The following is a 17,924-nucleotide window of genomic DNA, read 5'->3' on the forward strand; positions in this document are numbered from 1 at the left end:
GGTGCTCCCTGCCCTCTTGTGTTGATGGACGATGGATTGGAAGCACCTCCAAATCGCCTGCTTGGTGCCGCGTCTCTCCCTTGTAGCCGTATCAAAATCCAACGATCTTATCGAACGTCACATCCTGATAATCCTGTCCTTTTTTTTGTGGGGTGGGGGGGGGGGGGGGGGGGGGGATGGCATGTGTGGGGTAGCGAATGGAATGTTTCTCTTCACCAATACATGGGTACTACTACTACATGACAAACCGTAGTGACGGACCACCGTCCGAGCGTGCAAATATCCGGCGGGACGACAAGTAGTATGCACTTTTGATTCCACCCCATGACCCCAATATCTATTCCTAGCATTTGCTCAAAAAATATCTTCAGCATCCACCACACTGTTTGTTTTCATATGCATGTGCATGCCACAATTCCAAAGGGTATACGATTTGTGGGTCAGACGGCTGAGGTTGAGATTGCAGAGCTTGAGACAAGCACGAGCACATCAGTGTGGTTTGGATTATCCTGGTTCGGAAAGGTTGCAGAGCTTGGATTAGCTTGAGGCAATGTGTTGTTTCAGACTTGCAGTAGACGGGGTCCATATATGCAGGCACGCAGCTATACCGTGCCTCCAATGGACATAATCCATGGATACTACGTTTCGCTTTTCGGTGCAGGCGAGATGAGAGCTATAAAGATTTTTTTTTTCCCAGGGAGAACACGACGTAGCAATGAGAACAAGTTGGTTAAGGAGGAATTTTCGATGAATGGTTTGCTTTGCCTTGTATATAGAGACTAGACAGTTTTTGCCTGTTTATCTGTCAGCCAACGCACAGAGTTTTCTTGGCATTGTTGTACTGGGATGGAATCTAAAATGTATCTCATATGCAGAGTTGCAGATCGATAATGAGCGATCATCGAAGGAGCATGGCAGTACCAAAGAGCACGTACGGGGAATCGGACAAGGAGTTGCAGTGAGCGGAGGGGCTAAACAGCTCATCATCGCCTCGTCCCAGTAGCCAAGGGACACGGCGACCTAGGTCTGTCGTATTGACAAACACATTCTTATTCACACCTAAATCTAAATAATTATTATTCACTCCTTATCCTCCCCAATCACACCCATATAAAATGGATAATTAACTTCGTACTCCCTCCGTTCCCAAAAGAATGCAATTCTGGAACAGTGTCATGATTTACTGTGTCAAGTTTGACCTATTATAGATGAAAAAGTATAAATATATAAAATATCAAATAAACATCATTAGATTAATTACAAAATGTATTTTCATAATAAATTAATTTGGAGCCATAAATGTGAATACTATTTACTACAAACCTGGTCAAACGTGAAGCACTTTAACTGGCACGCATACCATAGTTGCATCCTTTTCAGGACAGAGGGAGTACTACATATATATACAGTTGATTAATCATACCCTCACCATTTCAAATGGGTATATAATTTTCTACCCATATCCTTCCTATTTGAAGTGGGTACGGATTTAAGGAGAGGATATGGATATCCATACGACGACCCCCTTTTTGCAAACTGCACCAGTTGGTCTCAGCTGGTCCTGACCTCCCATAGTCCCATCCCTCTCGGTCTCATTTTTAGCGAGAAGATACTTAGCGTTCAGGTGTCACGAGGTAGAGAGCGCCAGGACGTGCTTAGTGCACGCTGCACAGAATCGACTCATGCATTCAGTCGACAGCAACATCTGCCGTTAACCCTCAACCCTCATCATCAGTAACAGTTACCATGTTACAAGCGGAGATGAGATCATCTGCAAATTCCTTCATAGCACCAGCATGCAAATATGGAATATGCACTGCAGCAGCAATGGCACCGGTTGAGCTTTATTCACTCGCGCATTCCACCACCATAATATCTGTGGGTTTACGTATGGGCTCAAAAGCACGGCGCGCCGACGGTCCAGAAGCCGCCGCATCACCCCCAGCAACGGCCCAGTAAGTCGTCGGGTAGGCTGGTCCGAGGACCCACGTGAAACTCCTCGTGGCAGCCCACCAGTGTGCCTGCATCGCCTAGCTCCAACCAACAACAAACAGGGCTGCGCGTGTACGGCCCCAGCCCAGTTGCGGAAAGGAACACAAAGAAACAGGACTCCGGTGATGTTTTCTTCGTTAATTTCTTATGCGTGGGTGTTCGAATCCACTGTGAGTTTTACAACGCCAGTCATCTCCACGGCGTCCGCAGCGTCGCTGACCTTGTAACCAATGACAAGATTGCGGGAGGCTGGAGGACCGTTCTCCGCTTGCTCGTACGTGGCGTTCTTTGATTCCCCTTGCGGGCGTGCTGTTTGTCGACCGGCAACCGAGGTGAATGCGAGGACCGTCCGAGGCGTTCAACGAACAAACAGCATGCTTCTGGCATGCTACTGACGGGCACTGAAGACTTGTTCGTCGATTCAGCGCCTGTTTGGTTTCAGGATGCTTAGCACCCGTCACATCTGATGTTGGATACTAATTAGGAGTATTAAATATATGCTAATTATTAAACTAATTGCGCAGATGGAGTCTAATTCACAAGATGAATCTGTTAAGTTTAATTAGTTCATGATTTGACAACGTGGTGCTACAGTAATAATTGCTAATGATGGATTAATTAGGTTTAATAGATTCGTCTTACGAATTAGACTGCATCTGTACAATTAGTTTTGTAATTAGCTCATGTTTAATCCTCCTAATTAACATCCGATATGATACTGCTCAAGTTTAGCACCTAGTATCAAACCCCATGGTGCCGGCCGTGAGCTTTATATTGGGTTTTTCTTCAATACGGGATACGGAGAAGACTCATTCTGCGGCAACTATGGTCGGTGGTGGCGATGGTCGCTGGGTGCTTCTGATGTGGAATTATGTGTAATTTTTATTTGCTTCAGGGGGTGGATTGGATGTAAAAGTTCTATGTTAATGAAACCCCACCTTTTCTTTAAAAAAAAGGAAACGGGGGAAATTCGGGAGCAAGCCAGACGCTTCCACCGAGACCGGCGGGCAGCCGCGAGCCACCCGTGCGTGCCGGCGCCGCGTGTCCCCTGCGAGCGCGCGACGGCGCGAGGCCTCTCCGAGCCGCCAACGGCTGGACCCCACGCGCGCCGCGGCCACACACCCTCGCGCGGACGATAAAAATACCGTGGCGTTTTTTCGAACGAACCGGCCTACCAAGTACCAACGCCAAGTCGGCAACGCGGCCACGTCCCCACCCAAAAAAGGTGCGGCCAGAGGCATGGCGGCCACGAGCTCCGCCCCCGCGGCAGCAGCGCTCGTCTCCCTCCCCTTCCCCGCCGCCACTTCCTCTTCCCGCGTCTCCGCCAGCAGCCACCGCGGTGCGAGGCGCTTCAGGGCCGCCACCATCAGATGCTCCAGCGCGTCGCCGAACGTGTCCCAGGGTGCCCCGGCGCCGGCGCCGGCGCCGGCGCCGCCCAAGCCCCAAATCGACCTCGAGTTCGTCGGGGTAAGTCTCTCAGGAGCCCTCCTTGGCAGGGAGGTAGTGCAATTCTGCTTGCTGTAGTGGGTGTGTTGATTGAGCTGGCTGTTGGATGGTTGGTTGGTTTGGTTCTGTAGCCGCAGCCGGGTGCGGACGGCACCTACCCGGTGGACCGGGCGGAGGCGGCGAGCGGCGAGAAGCTCCTCCGTGACATCATGAACGAGAACAAGATCGAGCTCTACGCCGCATACGTGAGCCTCCCTTGCTTTACTCAGTTTTATCGTCAGATTTTTGTCGCCGCGCAACAGTGGGTAACTGAGAGTGATCTTGCTGTATTTGCAGGGTAAGGTGATGAACTGCGGTGGCGGTGGAAGCTGCGGCACTTGCATCGTCGAGGTACTTGCCACCAAATAGAATTTTCCTCTCACAACAAATCAACCGTTTCAGCTTTTCAGCCGGCTTATAAGCTGAAGCGAACAGGCCCTTGCTCTCCACCCTAATCGACGGCATGTGCCGTTCTTATTTCGCTGTTTTGCCACGAGTAGAGTGGTGATTATGATCTGAATTGACTCTGGAATGTTTGCAACTGAGAATGGACATTGTCAACTGCAACTGAATTAACCAAGGTTCGGTAATGGGTATTGTGAATTCACAGATCCTTGACGGAAAGGAGCTCCTGAATGAAAGGACGAACACTGAGAACCGGTACCTGAAGAAGGTAGGCGGTGTTCAGTTCACTCAATTGCTCAATGTTTCTACTGTTCTTCTGGTTCTGGAGTCTGTTCAGTTAACCGTGCTCCGTTGGTATTTACATGCACATGGGTTGTCAGTTAACCGTGCTCTTTTAACTTCCCTGTCTTTGACAGAAACCAGAGTCATGGAGGCTAGCTTGTCAGACTATCGTAGGCAACAAAGAGAACTCCGGCAAGGCATGTTTCGTTAACCCCACCCTACTCTTTTTATTACGTTTGCCCTTCACCTTGTTTCTTATTCAGAAGTGCCATGCATAACGCACCGTTTTTCTATGAAGTACTTAACCGTTTACACTGCTATGCCTGTAGGTTGTGGTCCAACGGCTGCCCCAGTGGAAGAAATGATTGTGCAGCACCACACTACTTGATGTACTGATAGTCTGATAGCATGTGATCATCAAGCTGTATCTGACTAAACGTCATGCACTGTACCACAGAGAAGAGAAAGTGTTGCCTCATCATATCGCTTGTGATCAGTTTCTCTGATAGTTTGCAGGTTTGGGCTTCGGTCAACAGTATATAGCTGTAAAATGCATTTGCCAGGCTATTTCACCTGTGGAGTGCATGTTAGTACCAGTCTTTCGGAAACAAAAATACGAATACAGGGCATTGCAGTCTTTTAAGATGCGTCTTTTCTGCGTAGGAAATTTGTCCGATTTTGTCTTCAAGACATCTTGAAAGCGCGGTTAGGAGCCTCACGACTTGACGACCTCGAGGAGCTTAAGGCCGCGCGGAGCCGCGACCTAGGGCGCGTTTGCTTCCCCGCATATGGCTCGGCCTGGCCCTCGGGATACAACGTCGAAGCGATTGGATGCCTGTATTCGTACATGAGCCTGGCTCTGGGTGTGCAACACAACCCCCCGAGCCTGGCTGCCGGGAAACGAAAATGGATTCCGTTTCTTGGCGGCCTAGCTCGTGCGGGACGCGAGCGCGCTCTCGGTGCCCAGAAAAATGGCTCCTCGCGTGCAGGCGGGAGATGCGGGGGCGCGCGCGGGAAGCTAGGGTTACCGCCGCCCCTTTCGCGCCTTCCATCCGCGCTATATCTTCACCGCCGCCGCCCCTCCCCCCATTCTCTCCGTCGCACTCGCCCTCTGCCTCTCCGCTGTGAGCTCTCCCGCTTCCTCGTGTCCTCTTCTTCCTGCTCTTCCAGATCTAACACGCAGCAGGTGATGCATCTTCTCTTACTTGTGCTCCAGATCCACGGTGTTTGAGGCTCGATTCAATCGGTGGTTGACCTTTCGCTTCTCCCTCTCTTCATTTTCCGCAGGTTTGAGGTTCGATTCGTCGGGGTTTCGTGGCAAAGAGAGCAAGTAACCTGTAATCCGTCGCAGATCTGGTGTTGCTCCCTTTCTCCATCGGTTTTTTTGGGGTCCTAATGCTTTGAACATTTGTAGGGTCGGATCTGTGCTGGTGATTTCGTTGGAGGTAAAAAGGCAAGTTTTATCTTTTAGGGTTTCGGTCTGTTGTTGTTTCTCCCGATTGGATCTTGTATGTTTTGATAGTAATCCCTCTCCCTCATGTGCAGATCTGCCTTTATCTTGGCTTACCCGTTGAACTCTTGAAAGCCCTCGGACTGTTTACTGAAGGAGCTAGCGGTAACGATTTTTTCCAGTGAGCCTTTGTCATTAGCCGATGATGGTTGCTTACTTACTCTGGAAACTGAGCACATGTTCTTAGCCGATGATGAATGCTTATTTACTTTCAACAGTGAGCACATGTTCTTAGCCGATGATGAATGCTTATTTTCTTTCAACAGTGAGCACATGTTCTTAGCCGATGATGAATGCTTATTTATTTTCAACAGTGAGCACATGTTCTTGGCCGATGATATTAAGTTATAAAAATGAAAACTGAGCACATGTCCTTATCCAATGATGCATTCTTATTACACTGATTTACCTATATGTGAGCACTTGTGCATTAGGCGATGATGCAGTTTTTTTTCCTAACCCACTTGTTGAATGCTCAAAATGATTTGTTGTTTTGCTGAGACATGCTTTGCATTGTGTAATAGATGAACCCTGTCGACCAGAGACGCATGCTTGTGATAAAAGCTGCTGCTTTTGTGTCTGTCATCTATGCATACTTCATGAGTAGGCTCAGGGTGGCCTATAATTCACAGCCTCGGATTACATATGCCCCAATGAGTGCTATGGATGAGGAACGCCAAGCCAACCTGAACAAAATTTTTAATTGTAATGACATAGAATGTGTGAACATGTTGCGTATGCGTAGAGCTCCCTTTTTCAACCTGTGTAACCTGCTTAGGGATAGAAGCTTGCTAAGGGACACAATAAACAGTACTGTGGAGGAACAAGTAGCAATGTTTCTCCATGTTGTGGGACACAACCAGAGATTTAGAGTAATCCACCAAACATTTAGGAGATCCATGGAAACAGTAAGTAGGTATTTTAGAGAGGTATTGTATGCTATTGGTGAGCTGAGGGGAGAGATGATAAGGCCACCATCAACTGAGACAGCACTTAAAATCAGAACAAGCCCAAGGTGGTATCCTTATTTTAAGGTAATTAAATGAATGTAAGGTTTACCTGTACCTAACTGCAGTCCTGACCAAACTTTAATCACAAGTCTTGCTATAATGTAGGACTGTATTGGTGCAATAGATGGTACTCATGTTCATGCTAGAGTTCCAGCAAAGATATCTGCAGCATTCAGGGGTAGGAAGCACTATCCTACTCAAAATATGCTTGCTGCAGTTGACTTTGATCTGAGGTTCACTTATGTGCTAGCTGGATGGGAGGGATCTGCACATGATGCACTCATTCTAGCTGATGCTCTAGAGAGGGATGATGGGTTAAGGGTTCCTCCAGGTACTTGTAACAGAAACTTTTAGACAAACCACAAATTGGGATTTCACATAACCACTACAACTGATTCTTGGCTACCTAATGAATTGTTTAGGTAAATTCTACCTAGTGGACACTGGCTATGCATGTCGTCCTGGATTTATGCCCCCCTTACCGAGCCACTAGATACCACTTGAAAGAATATGGTGGAAGAAATTATCCTACCAATAAGAAAGAGTTGTTGAACTTGAGGCATTCAAGCCTAAGGGTCACAGTTGAGAGGGCATTTGGGGCTTTAAAGAGTCGATTCCGTATTCTAGACAACAAGCCCTACCACCCATTCAAGACACAAGTCAAATTAGTTCTTGCATGTTGTATTCTTCATAATTGGATAATTGGCCATGGTCAGGATGAGGTTATTCCTGATGAAGCAACATGGGAACCTAATTGTAGTAGTACTGCACCTGCTGATGGTTGTCAGACAGATGACAATTTAGATTGGGGTACAAGAAGGAATGAAATTGCAAATGATATGTGGAACAATAGGGGCACCTCTCATGTGTAGAGCTTGCTGTTTGTGTGCAATGATCAACTGTTGTTCTGTTAGCTGAGCCAATGCACTTGTGCAATGATGATGTAATAATATGTTGTATGAACATCTAGACTGAGGCTATGGACATGTGCAATGATCATTTCATCCTCTATTTCTTTTACCTTGACTGAGGCTGAGTCCATGTGCAATGATTATTTATTCCACTGTTGTTCTGTTACATTCACTGAGGCTAAGTACATGTGCAATGATTATTTATTCCACTATTTCTTTTACCTTCCCTAAGGCTAAGTACATGTGCAATGATTATTTATTCCACTATTTCTTTTACCTTCCCTGAGGCTAAGTACATGTGCAATGATGATTTGTTCCACTGTTTCTTTTACATTCCCTGAGGTTAAATACATGTGCAATGATGTTGAACATGCATCAGTTACATTCTATTTTTCCTGATCATATGGCAATAAGTTTGTGCAATGATGTTAAGCATCCATTAATTACATTCTACTTTTCCTGATCTTATGGCAATTAGTTTGTGCAATGATGTTAAGCATCCATTAATTACATTCTACTTTTCCTGATCATATGGCAATGGGTTTGTGCAATGATGTTAAGCATCCATTAATTACATTCTACTTTTCCTGATCATGTGGCAATGGGTTTGTGCAATGATGTTAAGCATCCATTAATTACATTCTACTTTTCCTGATCATATGGCAATGGGTTTGTGCAATGATGTTAAGCATGCATTTCATTAGGGATGGCTGAGGAGGTTGGGGTGATTGATCTGTCAGTGGCTGATGAGGTTGTCCAGGTTGCTGGTCCTAGTCCAGAGCAGCGCCCTAGGGGTGCTATGCGCTGGACTAGTGCCATGTCTTCCTTTGTCCTGCGCCGTATGAGTCAGCTGATTGAGAGTGGTGTTAGATTAGACAAGGGCTTCAAGGAGGTCCATCTGAACCAAGTTGCCAAGTACCTGCAGGAGTTTAGTGGCAATGAAGTGTCTGGTACTCAAGTGTATAACCACTTGAGGAAGTGGAGATAGAGATGGATGAAGGTGTCCAAGCTTAGGGAACTAAGTGGTGCCCTTTGGATTGAGGAGAATTGCATGATCAGTCTTGATGAGGAGCACTATATGGGACACATCAAGGTGTGTGGGATACCTAGATCTTCCTTACCTTGTTCTTATCCTGATCCTTTAGTTTTATTTCTAACATTTCTAACTAATCATACACACTACAATTAGGCACACCCTAAGGATGCTAAATTTCTGAACAAACACATTGAGAACTACAAGGAGATGATGATCATTTTTGGCAATGGGTTGCCACTGGCAAGTATGCTATGGGTTCTAATGAGGCTCTAGGTAACCCATCTGACTTTATAGATATCTCAATCAAGACTGAACCATATGATGAGGACAAGGCAGCCAAGTGCATTGATGATGCTGCTAAGGTGTTTGGAGAAGCACCCAAGGATACAATAGAGGTCATTAGTGGTTCTGGTCCTAGCAAGAAGAGGAAGAGGTCTGTCCTCACTGAGGAGGACCATCTGGTGATGAGCAGTATGACTGAGGCAGTGAGGGATGTTGCTTCTGCTATCCGTGAGACCAAGGTTGAGGTGTTGAACCCTGATCTATACAGTGCAGTGATGTACATGCCAGGGTTCAGTGAGGAGGCTCTGATCTGTGCTTTCTCCCATCTGGTTGACAACAAGGCCCAGGGTGATGCCTTTGTCAACATGGCTAAGAACCACCGCGTCCTTTGGCTAAGGACATGGCTTGCCAAGAATTCCTACATGTAGATCCCTCTACATGCTTCCTGACTGATCTATCTTTTGCATAGTGACTTCTTTTGTGCAGGATACACTGACTGGAGCTTCAAACACTTTGCTCCATTTGTTTTGGTTTGACACAACACCCTTAGGTTGTGGCTGGTAAGTATGGTTAGGTTGTAGTCTTAGAGAGGCAGAGACTGTAGTTGGTCTGTGATGTATTTGATCAGTCAGTTACATTGCCTATGATGTCATGGACACTTGGTCATGGTTGCAGTTATTCATATGCCTATGATGTCATGTGTCTGTCATTATTTACCTTCTGTGCTTAAAAATGATCTGAGCACAACTCATTGCCATTATGAGGTCCTTATTCAGTTATGTATGAACTGAGCACAACTCATTGCCTATTATGATGTCCTTATTCTCCTGTGCATGATCTGAGCACAACTCATTGCCTATTATGATGTCCTTATTCATTGGAGCATGATCTGAGCACAACCCATTGCCTTTTATGATGTCCTTATTCAGTTGTGTATGATCTGAGCACCTAATTAATTGCCTCTATGATATCCTTATTCATTTCTGTAAGAACCTGAGCACAACTCATTGCCTAGATGATATCCTTTTTCAGTTGTGCATGATCTGAGCACAATTCCTTGCCTTCATGATATCCTTTTTCATTTGTGGTTCATCTGAGTACAACTGTACTGGCTGTTATGTTTTCCTTTATGAATTGTGCATGATCTGAGCACAGCTCTTTGTCTTCATGATATCCTTTTTCATTTGTGCTTCATCTGAGTAATAGACCATTGGCTGTTATGTTTCCTTTTTCAGTTGTGCATTATCTGAGCACAGCTCATTGCCTTCATGATATCCTTTTTCATTTGTGCTTCATCTGAGTAATAGACCATTGGCTGTTATGTTTCCTTTTTCAGTTGTGCATTATCTGAGCACAGCACATTGCCTTCATGATATCCTTTTCCACTTGTGCTTCATCTGAGTAATAGACCATTGGTTGTTATGTTTTCCTTTTGAGTTGTGCATGATCTGAGCACAATTCCATTGCCTGTTATGATGTCCTTATTTATTTCTGCATGATCTGAGCACCTAATTAATTGTTTGCATTGTTCATTGATTATTTTTGTTACAACTCACATTGTATTGCTACATTGTAACTAATCTAGGACTTCAATTATGACTTGGTATGTTGTGTTCTATGGCCGCAAAACTGGCGTCTTCTCCACCTGGAGGGATTGCCATTAACAAGTTAATGGCTTCAAGGGAGCCTGTTTCAAAGGGTACAACACTGAAGAACAAGCTTGGGCTGCCTATCACAACCAACATGTAGATCAAGCCCCTCCTCAGTTCAAGGCTGACAAACAACTGAACAAAACAAGCACACCAACCAAAGATATCATTATCATTGTTCAGTTCATTATTATCCTAGTTTTATTGTACAAGCTTGTATGATCATTTGTTGTAATATTGAGCCGATGATGACCTCCATTGGTATGAACGAGTTGTATGAGTACCTAGCCTAAAATTTAACTTGTGGTAACCTCACCAATTTCAGCAATCTGGTATTCAAACTCTGGTACATGCAGCCAACCAAACAACTGCTTTCTCTTCTCTATTCGCCAGTTCTTAGCTCATACATGCAACCAAACATGTGCTCTGCTCAGCCTGTCTACTTTCGTCCTGGTAACCAAACATTGATCACCTGCATGCAATCAGCCTGGCCCAGCTTAGCCTGCATACCAGATGCGAGCCAGGCTAGCGACAGAAACGAACCAAACGCGCCCCTAGGCTTCCGCTTCAGCTGCAATGAGATCCCCATGAGCCAGCGCCTCCTCGATGACAGGCACCAGGCCTACTCGCGCCTGACACCGCTAATGGCATCGTCACTGCGTTGGCACCAATGCCCATCAGCAATTGGAATAGCCCCAGCCCTCATAAGCAGCGCAAACGCGCAATGGCATTGAATGATTCATGCAAGATTTGGATTCCTCGGTCACCGAGAAAGTAACATGTCCCCATCAAAGATCGATTTTTTTAGTCACGTAACCATGGATGCCCACTCGTCGAAATACGATTTGCTCTGTTGGCTGAAGTTCTCACCCCTCCTCTTTTTTCCCCTTGGATGCCGCAGGAGACAGCCCCAACGAGGTGAAGGCGCGGCTTACTGGGCGTCGCCCAGGCGGTGGCGAGCACCATGTCCGCGTGAAGGAGCGCCGACAACAGCAAAGCAGCATCGCGCACGGACGGAGAGAGCGCGCGCGGAAAGAGAGGAGAGACAGATGCCGGCGGAGAGGAAGAGTAGATGAAGACTGAGGAGCGAGGAGAGGAAGAAGAATATGACATGTGGGTCTAAGAGTAAAATAGATTTTGCACACCTCCTCTAAACAGAAAATGATTATTTTGCTAGGCAAAGTGTGGTGTAGGCTAAGCCGTGTTTTTAAGATGTGTTGGTGTGTTCCACACAAAACGGCTCTTTCACAATGTCTGTGAAACAAATTTCTTCCTTGGTACAAAGACATGACCTTAGCTCCTTGGTACGAAGATATGACCATGAACGTGTAGGTCACTACTCACTACTAAGAGCTCGTTTGGTCTCCTTGGTACGAAGACATGACCTTGAATGCTAAGCTCGTTTGGTATGGCTTAGGGGGCTTCAGCTTCGTAAATGTAGCGGTATTGTAGAAGGTGGAGAAGGTGGAGTCGAAATCGCGGGAAGCCACTTTTTTAAGCTTCAACTCCTTCACAATTTATTTTGAGATCTCGGTATCCATTCCGACTTCGTGCTACAATAATGCACAGTGCTAAATAGTGCGCATTACTGTAACGCGAAGCCAAAACACCTTTAGCTTAAGCTGTGCCAAAAGGTTGTGACTTATTTTCGTTAAAGGCCTTAAAACTGAAGGAGGTTTAAATCCCAGTTCAGCCCTATACTAAGCGGACTAAAGCCTTATTTAGATCCACCGTCGAAAATTTAGCTGGCTACTTGATACAACTTTGGCCGGGTGAAACCAGCTTTAACCAACAAAAGACTAAACTGCCCCTCCACTCTCTTCGAAAAAAATTCCCTCCGACCGCTCCCTGCTGGACCCCGATGGCGCACTCCCGCTCATGGCCTGCCATCCCCTCCACCACCCGCGCAAGGACCGACACCGCGAGCGCCTCCCTCCGCACCGCCACGGCGCCGCCACCACCGTGCACAAGAGCTCCAGCGCGGCCCGCGCGCACGCCGCCGTGGCTCCCGCCGGCCCGGACGCCGCCACTGCCTCCACGGCCGCTAACACCGCGCCGGCCTCCACCGCGGTCTCCCTGTTCCCCTCCTCCAGCAGCACGACGAGCAGCACCTTCGTGGCCAGCCTCGCCGCCGCCTCCATCTCCCGCTCCACTGTCCGCAGCGCCGCCACCACCAACCAGCGCGCGCTAAGCAGGGCGTCCCCACCGGCTACCGCCTCGCGCCGCCCCCCGCTTCCCCACCAGCACCGTCGACGACCTGCGCCGCCTTGCGGCCGCCCTCGGGCTCGCCGGGGGAGGCGCCGCCGCCACGGCTCGCCCTGCTCCGGCCATCCCCCTCCTAGATCCGGAGCTGGAGCAGCAGGGGGATTAAGGTGCGTCGTCCTCCCCGGCCTGCCTGCTCCGCCCATCGCCGCCGCATGGAGCTCCGCCTGCCGCATCGTCCGCCCCGCGCTGCAGCCAGGCCGAGGCAGTGGGGTCTCGCGGGTGGCTGGGCGAGTACCTTGACCGCCGAGGCGGTGGGGTCTCGCGGGTGGTTGGGCGATGTAATGCCCGTAAAAATACACCCAATTAAATCACTCGTTAAAAATGCATTCCAAAATTTTTCCGACCGCCGAGCTCCGTCAAAACTTCTCCCTTCCGTCGAACCCGTCGTCCTGGCCCGACTCGTCAACCCTCTTTTTCCGCTCCCCGTAATTTTCGCCGCGTGCCCGTCCAATTCATCACGCGCACCGTTTAAATCCCGCAACTTTCGCTGAGCTGCCCCTCCCCTTTTTCCTCTCCTTTTTACCTCCCTCTTTTTCTCCTTCTTCTCCTTCCTCCTCCCTCCTCCTTTCTCTCTCTCTCCTTCCTTTTCCACTGCCGCTCCTCTCTTCTCTGGCGCTTGGCTCCGCGCCACCTGCCGCCAGACGCCGCGCATGCGCATCGGGCCCACGTGCGCCGGGCCGCGTGCCCGCGCGCCTGGCCGCGCGCCCGCGCGCCTGGCCGCGCCGCGCGCCTGGCCGCGCCGCGCGCCTGGCTGCGCGCCCGCGCCCGTGCCTCGCCAGCGCCCGCCCCGCGCACGCCGCGCCCGCCTGCCGCTGCGCCACGCCCGCCCGCTGTCGCACCGTGCCGCCTGCCGCCGCACATGCGCACGCCGAGCCGGTCAACCGCGTCATGCCACCCGCTCCACGCCAAGCTGCCGTCGAATCGTCGCCCTGTGCGCCGGCCCGCCCGCCGGCCATATCACGCCGTCCCCCCTGGCACGCCTCCCCAAGCGGTCGCCGCCCCTGCTCCCTCCCCTCGTCGACCGAGCCCACGCCATCCACGAGCTCGGCAACTCCGGCACGCCACTGGCCGGAGGACCGCTCGCCATCATTGCCGGCCGCACAACACTCCTCCCGGCGCCTATAAAAGGGAGCCAAGGCCGGCCATCCCCATCACCATCTCACAACACCCCGCTCGCCGCCCCTCTTACCGCCCAGTCACCACCCGCCGCCGCCACCAGGAGACCGCCACCTCCCTGCCGCCGCCGGTCCCCTTCCCCCTCGCCCCGGCCGCCAATCGACCGAGGTGACCCCTCAAATGGGTTCTCCACCCTCTCCTCCCTCTCCCCAGCCACTCGATCTCGCCGCCGGCGGGCCGAGCCGGCCGGCCCACCGCCGGCCATGCGCCCCCCCCCCTTCCTCTGTTCTGGAGAAAAAGGAGAAGGAAGAAGGCCGAATTTTCATCTACCCCTCCCTTTCTCTCTATTTGCAACCCGGTCCTCCCACCTCTCTACAGAGACTTCCACAAATAAGCCCTTCCACTTTTTAGAGAAATTACAAAGAGGTCCTCGTTTTTCACAATTTAGTCCTAAACTCTATTTTAAAGCCCCTAATACCCCTTTAACCCGTCATTTCATGCGCCAAACTTCCTTCAATCAATCCCAAATTCGACCACGGCCTCCTCTCATATATTTCCGCCGAAGCATATCCAAATGTCATGAAAATACCATTCCTATATATTTTTCGTTCTTACTTCCTGTTCGGAGCTCAACGGGTAAAATCGTTTTCCTTTTTATTTATTGTGTGCTCGTTTGTGTGTGCCGTAGATCGCGGAGTACCCGAGGAGGAGCGCGAGGAGGAGTTCGACCGCGAGCCCGAGCCCGAGGACCAGTACCGCGAGCAGGAGATCCCAGAAGGCTTTGAGAACGGCAAGTCCAATCTCACCCTTTGATGCATATTTAATACCCAGTTTTTCAGACACAACCTATTGGCCTGTTTTAGAAAACGCATATTGTTTTATCGCAAGACATGGTTGGATAGCCACCCCTTGATTGTTATGATTATTCCTTGATGTCCCATATTTATCTCTAAACATGAGTTGCTCTGTTTAGGTGATAAATACTGCTAGAATGCTTAGGAACTTATTATCCAAATTCAATCATCATTACACCGGTTTATTCGGAAAGTAAATGTGTGAGTATGTTTAACTAAAGAGTTGGGTTTTCGGGTGTAAAGAGTGGTGGTGGATGAGATGGATGGGTGTTTCTTGTGTGGAATACCGGGTTGTTGGGCTCGTACCTTAGTGGTTGAGCAGAGTGGGAGTTATCCATCTTGTCATGGCTAAGGACCGAGTTGATGTGTCATCCTGCCTAATTCCATCATCGTGCAACCACTCGACCGTTGTATGGGCAACGGCTTAGCATAAATCCCACTAGCTAAACTGCTAGGCTTCAGATGTGCTGGTGAGCAACGGGAGCCCTTGGAAAAGGACTAAGCTCTTGGTGACTTAGGTCCCGGTTTCGGCCCGTGGATGGGTTGCTAACCCCTTGGGTGCTTCTGTGTTGACTAGTCAGTGTTAGCTAAGGTGGGTAATGGCTTTGTTAGGATCCGTACCATCACTAAGGTGATCGCGTTACGGTACCCTACTTGTGGGAAAAGTGTACAACCTCTGCAGAGTTAAAACCTATCCGGGTAGCCGTGTCCACGGCATTGGACGAGTTACGGCTCGGTCACACAACTAGTTTTTGGGGGATGACTGGTATGTGCTGCGTGTGTGGGTGTGTGGAATTTTAGAAGTGTCCGGCAGTTGTGCCGTGCGCTACGGCGGACGGGGAGTCCGGTAGCGATAAAACTTGGATCCTTTGTGTAGGATCAACCCCACTTGATATATCGTTTACTAAAATGTTTTCATGAAACTTCTTTGAAATGAAACCCTGCATGTGTCTAAAATTCAGCTTTACTGCAAATAAGCCATAGCTTTATCCTTGATTACTCTCATGCATATTCTTGTTGTATCCCCCTCCGGGGATGGGGTTGGACTTGCTGAGTACCTTTGTACTCACCCTTGTGTTGTTGCTTCAGAGGAGGATCCGGACTTCGTCGCCGAGGACTTCGAGTAGGAGGTTGCGTCTGCACCCAACGCTGCCTGCGGTGTTGGCCCTTTTGCAGGATGCTTCCGCTGACGTATAGTTCCGATTGCAGCCCGGAGTCCGACTGGACCGCAACTTGGATTTGTATTGTTATCGCTTTAGTCTTGCTTTGGGTGTGGCTTGCCCGCCCGCTCCTTCGGGAGTTGTACGGTTTCTGAACTATCTGTTGAATAAATGGGTTATCAGCCTCCTGGGACTGATAATTGGATCACATTTAGTCTCTACTTATGTGGGGACGCTTCAGGCGAGTGCCTCGACCGCGTCGCTGCGTCGGCGTCATCCCTCTCCGGGCGGTGGAGCGGGCGGCTGACAACCCCTGGCGAAGAGTGGATTCGGCCGGCGGCCACGAGGAGCTCGCTCGGTTCTTGGCTTAGGCAGAGGAAGAAGAAGGGAATGATAAGGTTGTCCTGACATGTGAATCCCACCGGAGGGTCCACCAGAGGGTAGCATGGTAACAACTGGTGGATCCAAACAACCCATTAAAATTTTGGACTTGCTAGCTCCGGATCTCCGGCGGGAGCAATTTTCATCGGACGTATGGTGATATTTTCATCGGATGTATGCATCACGATATGTTTTAAATCTGACGGCTACAATAACATCATAGTAAAATACCACTAATTATCGGACGTTCCGTTGCAACGTCAAAACAAAACAACTGCAACATCGAAAAACATTCCGTTGCAACATCAAAACAAAACAGCTGCAACATCGAAAATATATGGTTGCAACATGATACGAAAAAATAGCTCAATGTAAACATAATATTCGTGAGGGAAAATTTCCACCACAACATCGAACACATGTTTCATGCAATATTTCCAAACAAATCATCATATGTTGGGTTGGGATCGAGCTCGTAAACAAATATTGCAACATGGAAAATCGATAGATGAAACATCAAAAGCCAACTATTGCAACATCAATACATCTCAAAAAATCAACCGTGCAACATCAAAAAATGCATTCATCTGCAGCACATGCGTACATCTATAGCACTTGCAATAGACAAAAATCTCTACTGCAACACCATAAGGTACCTATTGCAATATGACCGACGCTAATCTTCAGATAAAAAAATCTTCAAAATGCTTTACTTCTCGCGACACCTCCACCTCCATCTCGACCACCGCCCATGCCAAAGCAGCTGGCGCCGGTCACCAACAGTTTCCCCAATGGCTTCTCCTCCATAGCGCAGGCTGATGCCCTTGCTATGCGAAAATAGTGGGGATACTGCTGGCGCAGCACTCCGCAGGGCGTGGATCCACCTATCCCATCCATGCCCCTTGGTGGCAACTTGGCCCACGATGAGAAGCAAACCAACAACGCCGGCACAAAGGGAGATGAGGAGGACGGCGCGAGGCGGTGCAACTGGGCGGCCGAAGCAGAGGAGGTTGGAAGGAGCCGTACAACGGTGGAGGACCATACCGTCCAGCTCTTCTATGTTGTACTTCGAAAGCGACAGGTCACAAGTGCGAGCAACGTTGATGAGAGAAGAGCGGTGAAAAATATCTGCATAGGCACAGCGGTGGAGCATGTGGACAGCGTGTCCGATTTTGTAAACCGCGTTAGACGTATGAAGTATAGCATTGCCGTTAAAATTTAGCTGGGAGGACCTAAACGCATCAGTGTTACAGTTGCTCAGACTGCTTCGTCAATTCCAACTCTTTTCTATGCACCCCTTATCAAACAATGCGGCGATTCTGAAAATAGGTCCGTGATCAAACTGCGCAGTGTGAGGGGTTTGTGGGTGCGGTGCGTTGCTTTTGATCTGGAAAACAGTGCTGGATAATAATCGTTTATCCACGAATAGGTTCGTTTGGTTTCGAAATGTGTTTTTTATATCAAATAAATTTGTAAACATCGTCAGTCAAGAATCCGTTGTAGTCTAGCTGGTTAGGATACTCGGCTCTCACCCGAGAGACCCGGGTTCGAGTCCCGGCAACGGAAACTTTTTTGTGCCAGCAAAC

The 17,924-nt window shown here is 48.9% G+C and overlaps 1 protein-coding gene, 1 non-coding gene and 1 pseudogene across 2 annotated transcripts; all 3 read left to right on the forward strand.

Annotated features, from left to right (window-relative positions):
* The first annotated feature begins 3,144 nt into the window (after positions 1-3,144).
* LOC101765231 (photosynthetic NDH subunit of subcomplex B 3, chloroplastic) lies at positions 3,145-4,807 on the forward strand. Its single transcript, XM_004961228.3, has 6 exons — positions 3,145-3,459; positions 3,570-3,683; positions 3,775-3,828; positions 4,088-4,150; positions 4,299-4,361; positions 4,494-4,807. Exons 1-6 carry the CDS (start codon positions 3,232-3,234, stop codon positions 4,527-4,529), a joined length of 558 nt encoding a protein of 185 aa, XP_004961285.1. The 5' UTR covers positions 3,145-3,231; the 3' UTR covers positions 4,530-4,807.
* A 3,494-nt stretch (positions 4,808-8,301) lies between these two features.
* LOC101770671 lies at positions 8,302-10,882 on the forward strand (annotated as a pseudogene).
* A 6,949-nt stretch (positions 10,883-17,831) lies between these two features.
* Positions 17,832-17,904, forward strand: TRNAE-CUC. Its single transcript has one exon. It is a non-coding gene; the product is annotated as a tRNA-Glu (tRNA).
* Positions 17,905-17,924: the final 20 nt, after the last annotated feature.

The sequence above is a fragment of the Setaria italica genome, chromosome III (assembly GCF_000263155.2).
Source record: "Setaria italica strain Yugu1 chromosome III, Setaria_italica_v2.0, whole genome shotgun sequence".
In the NCBI taxonomy this organism is placed as follows: domain Eukaryota; kingdom Viridiplantae; phylum Streptophyta; class Magnoliopsida; order Poales; family Poaceae; genus Setaria; species Setaria italica.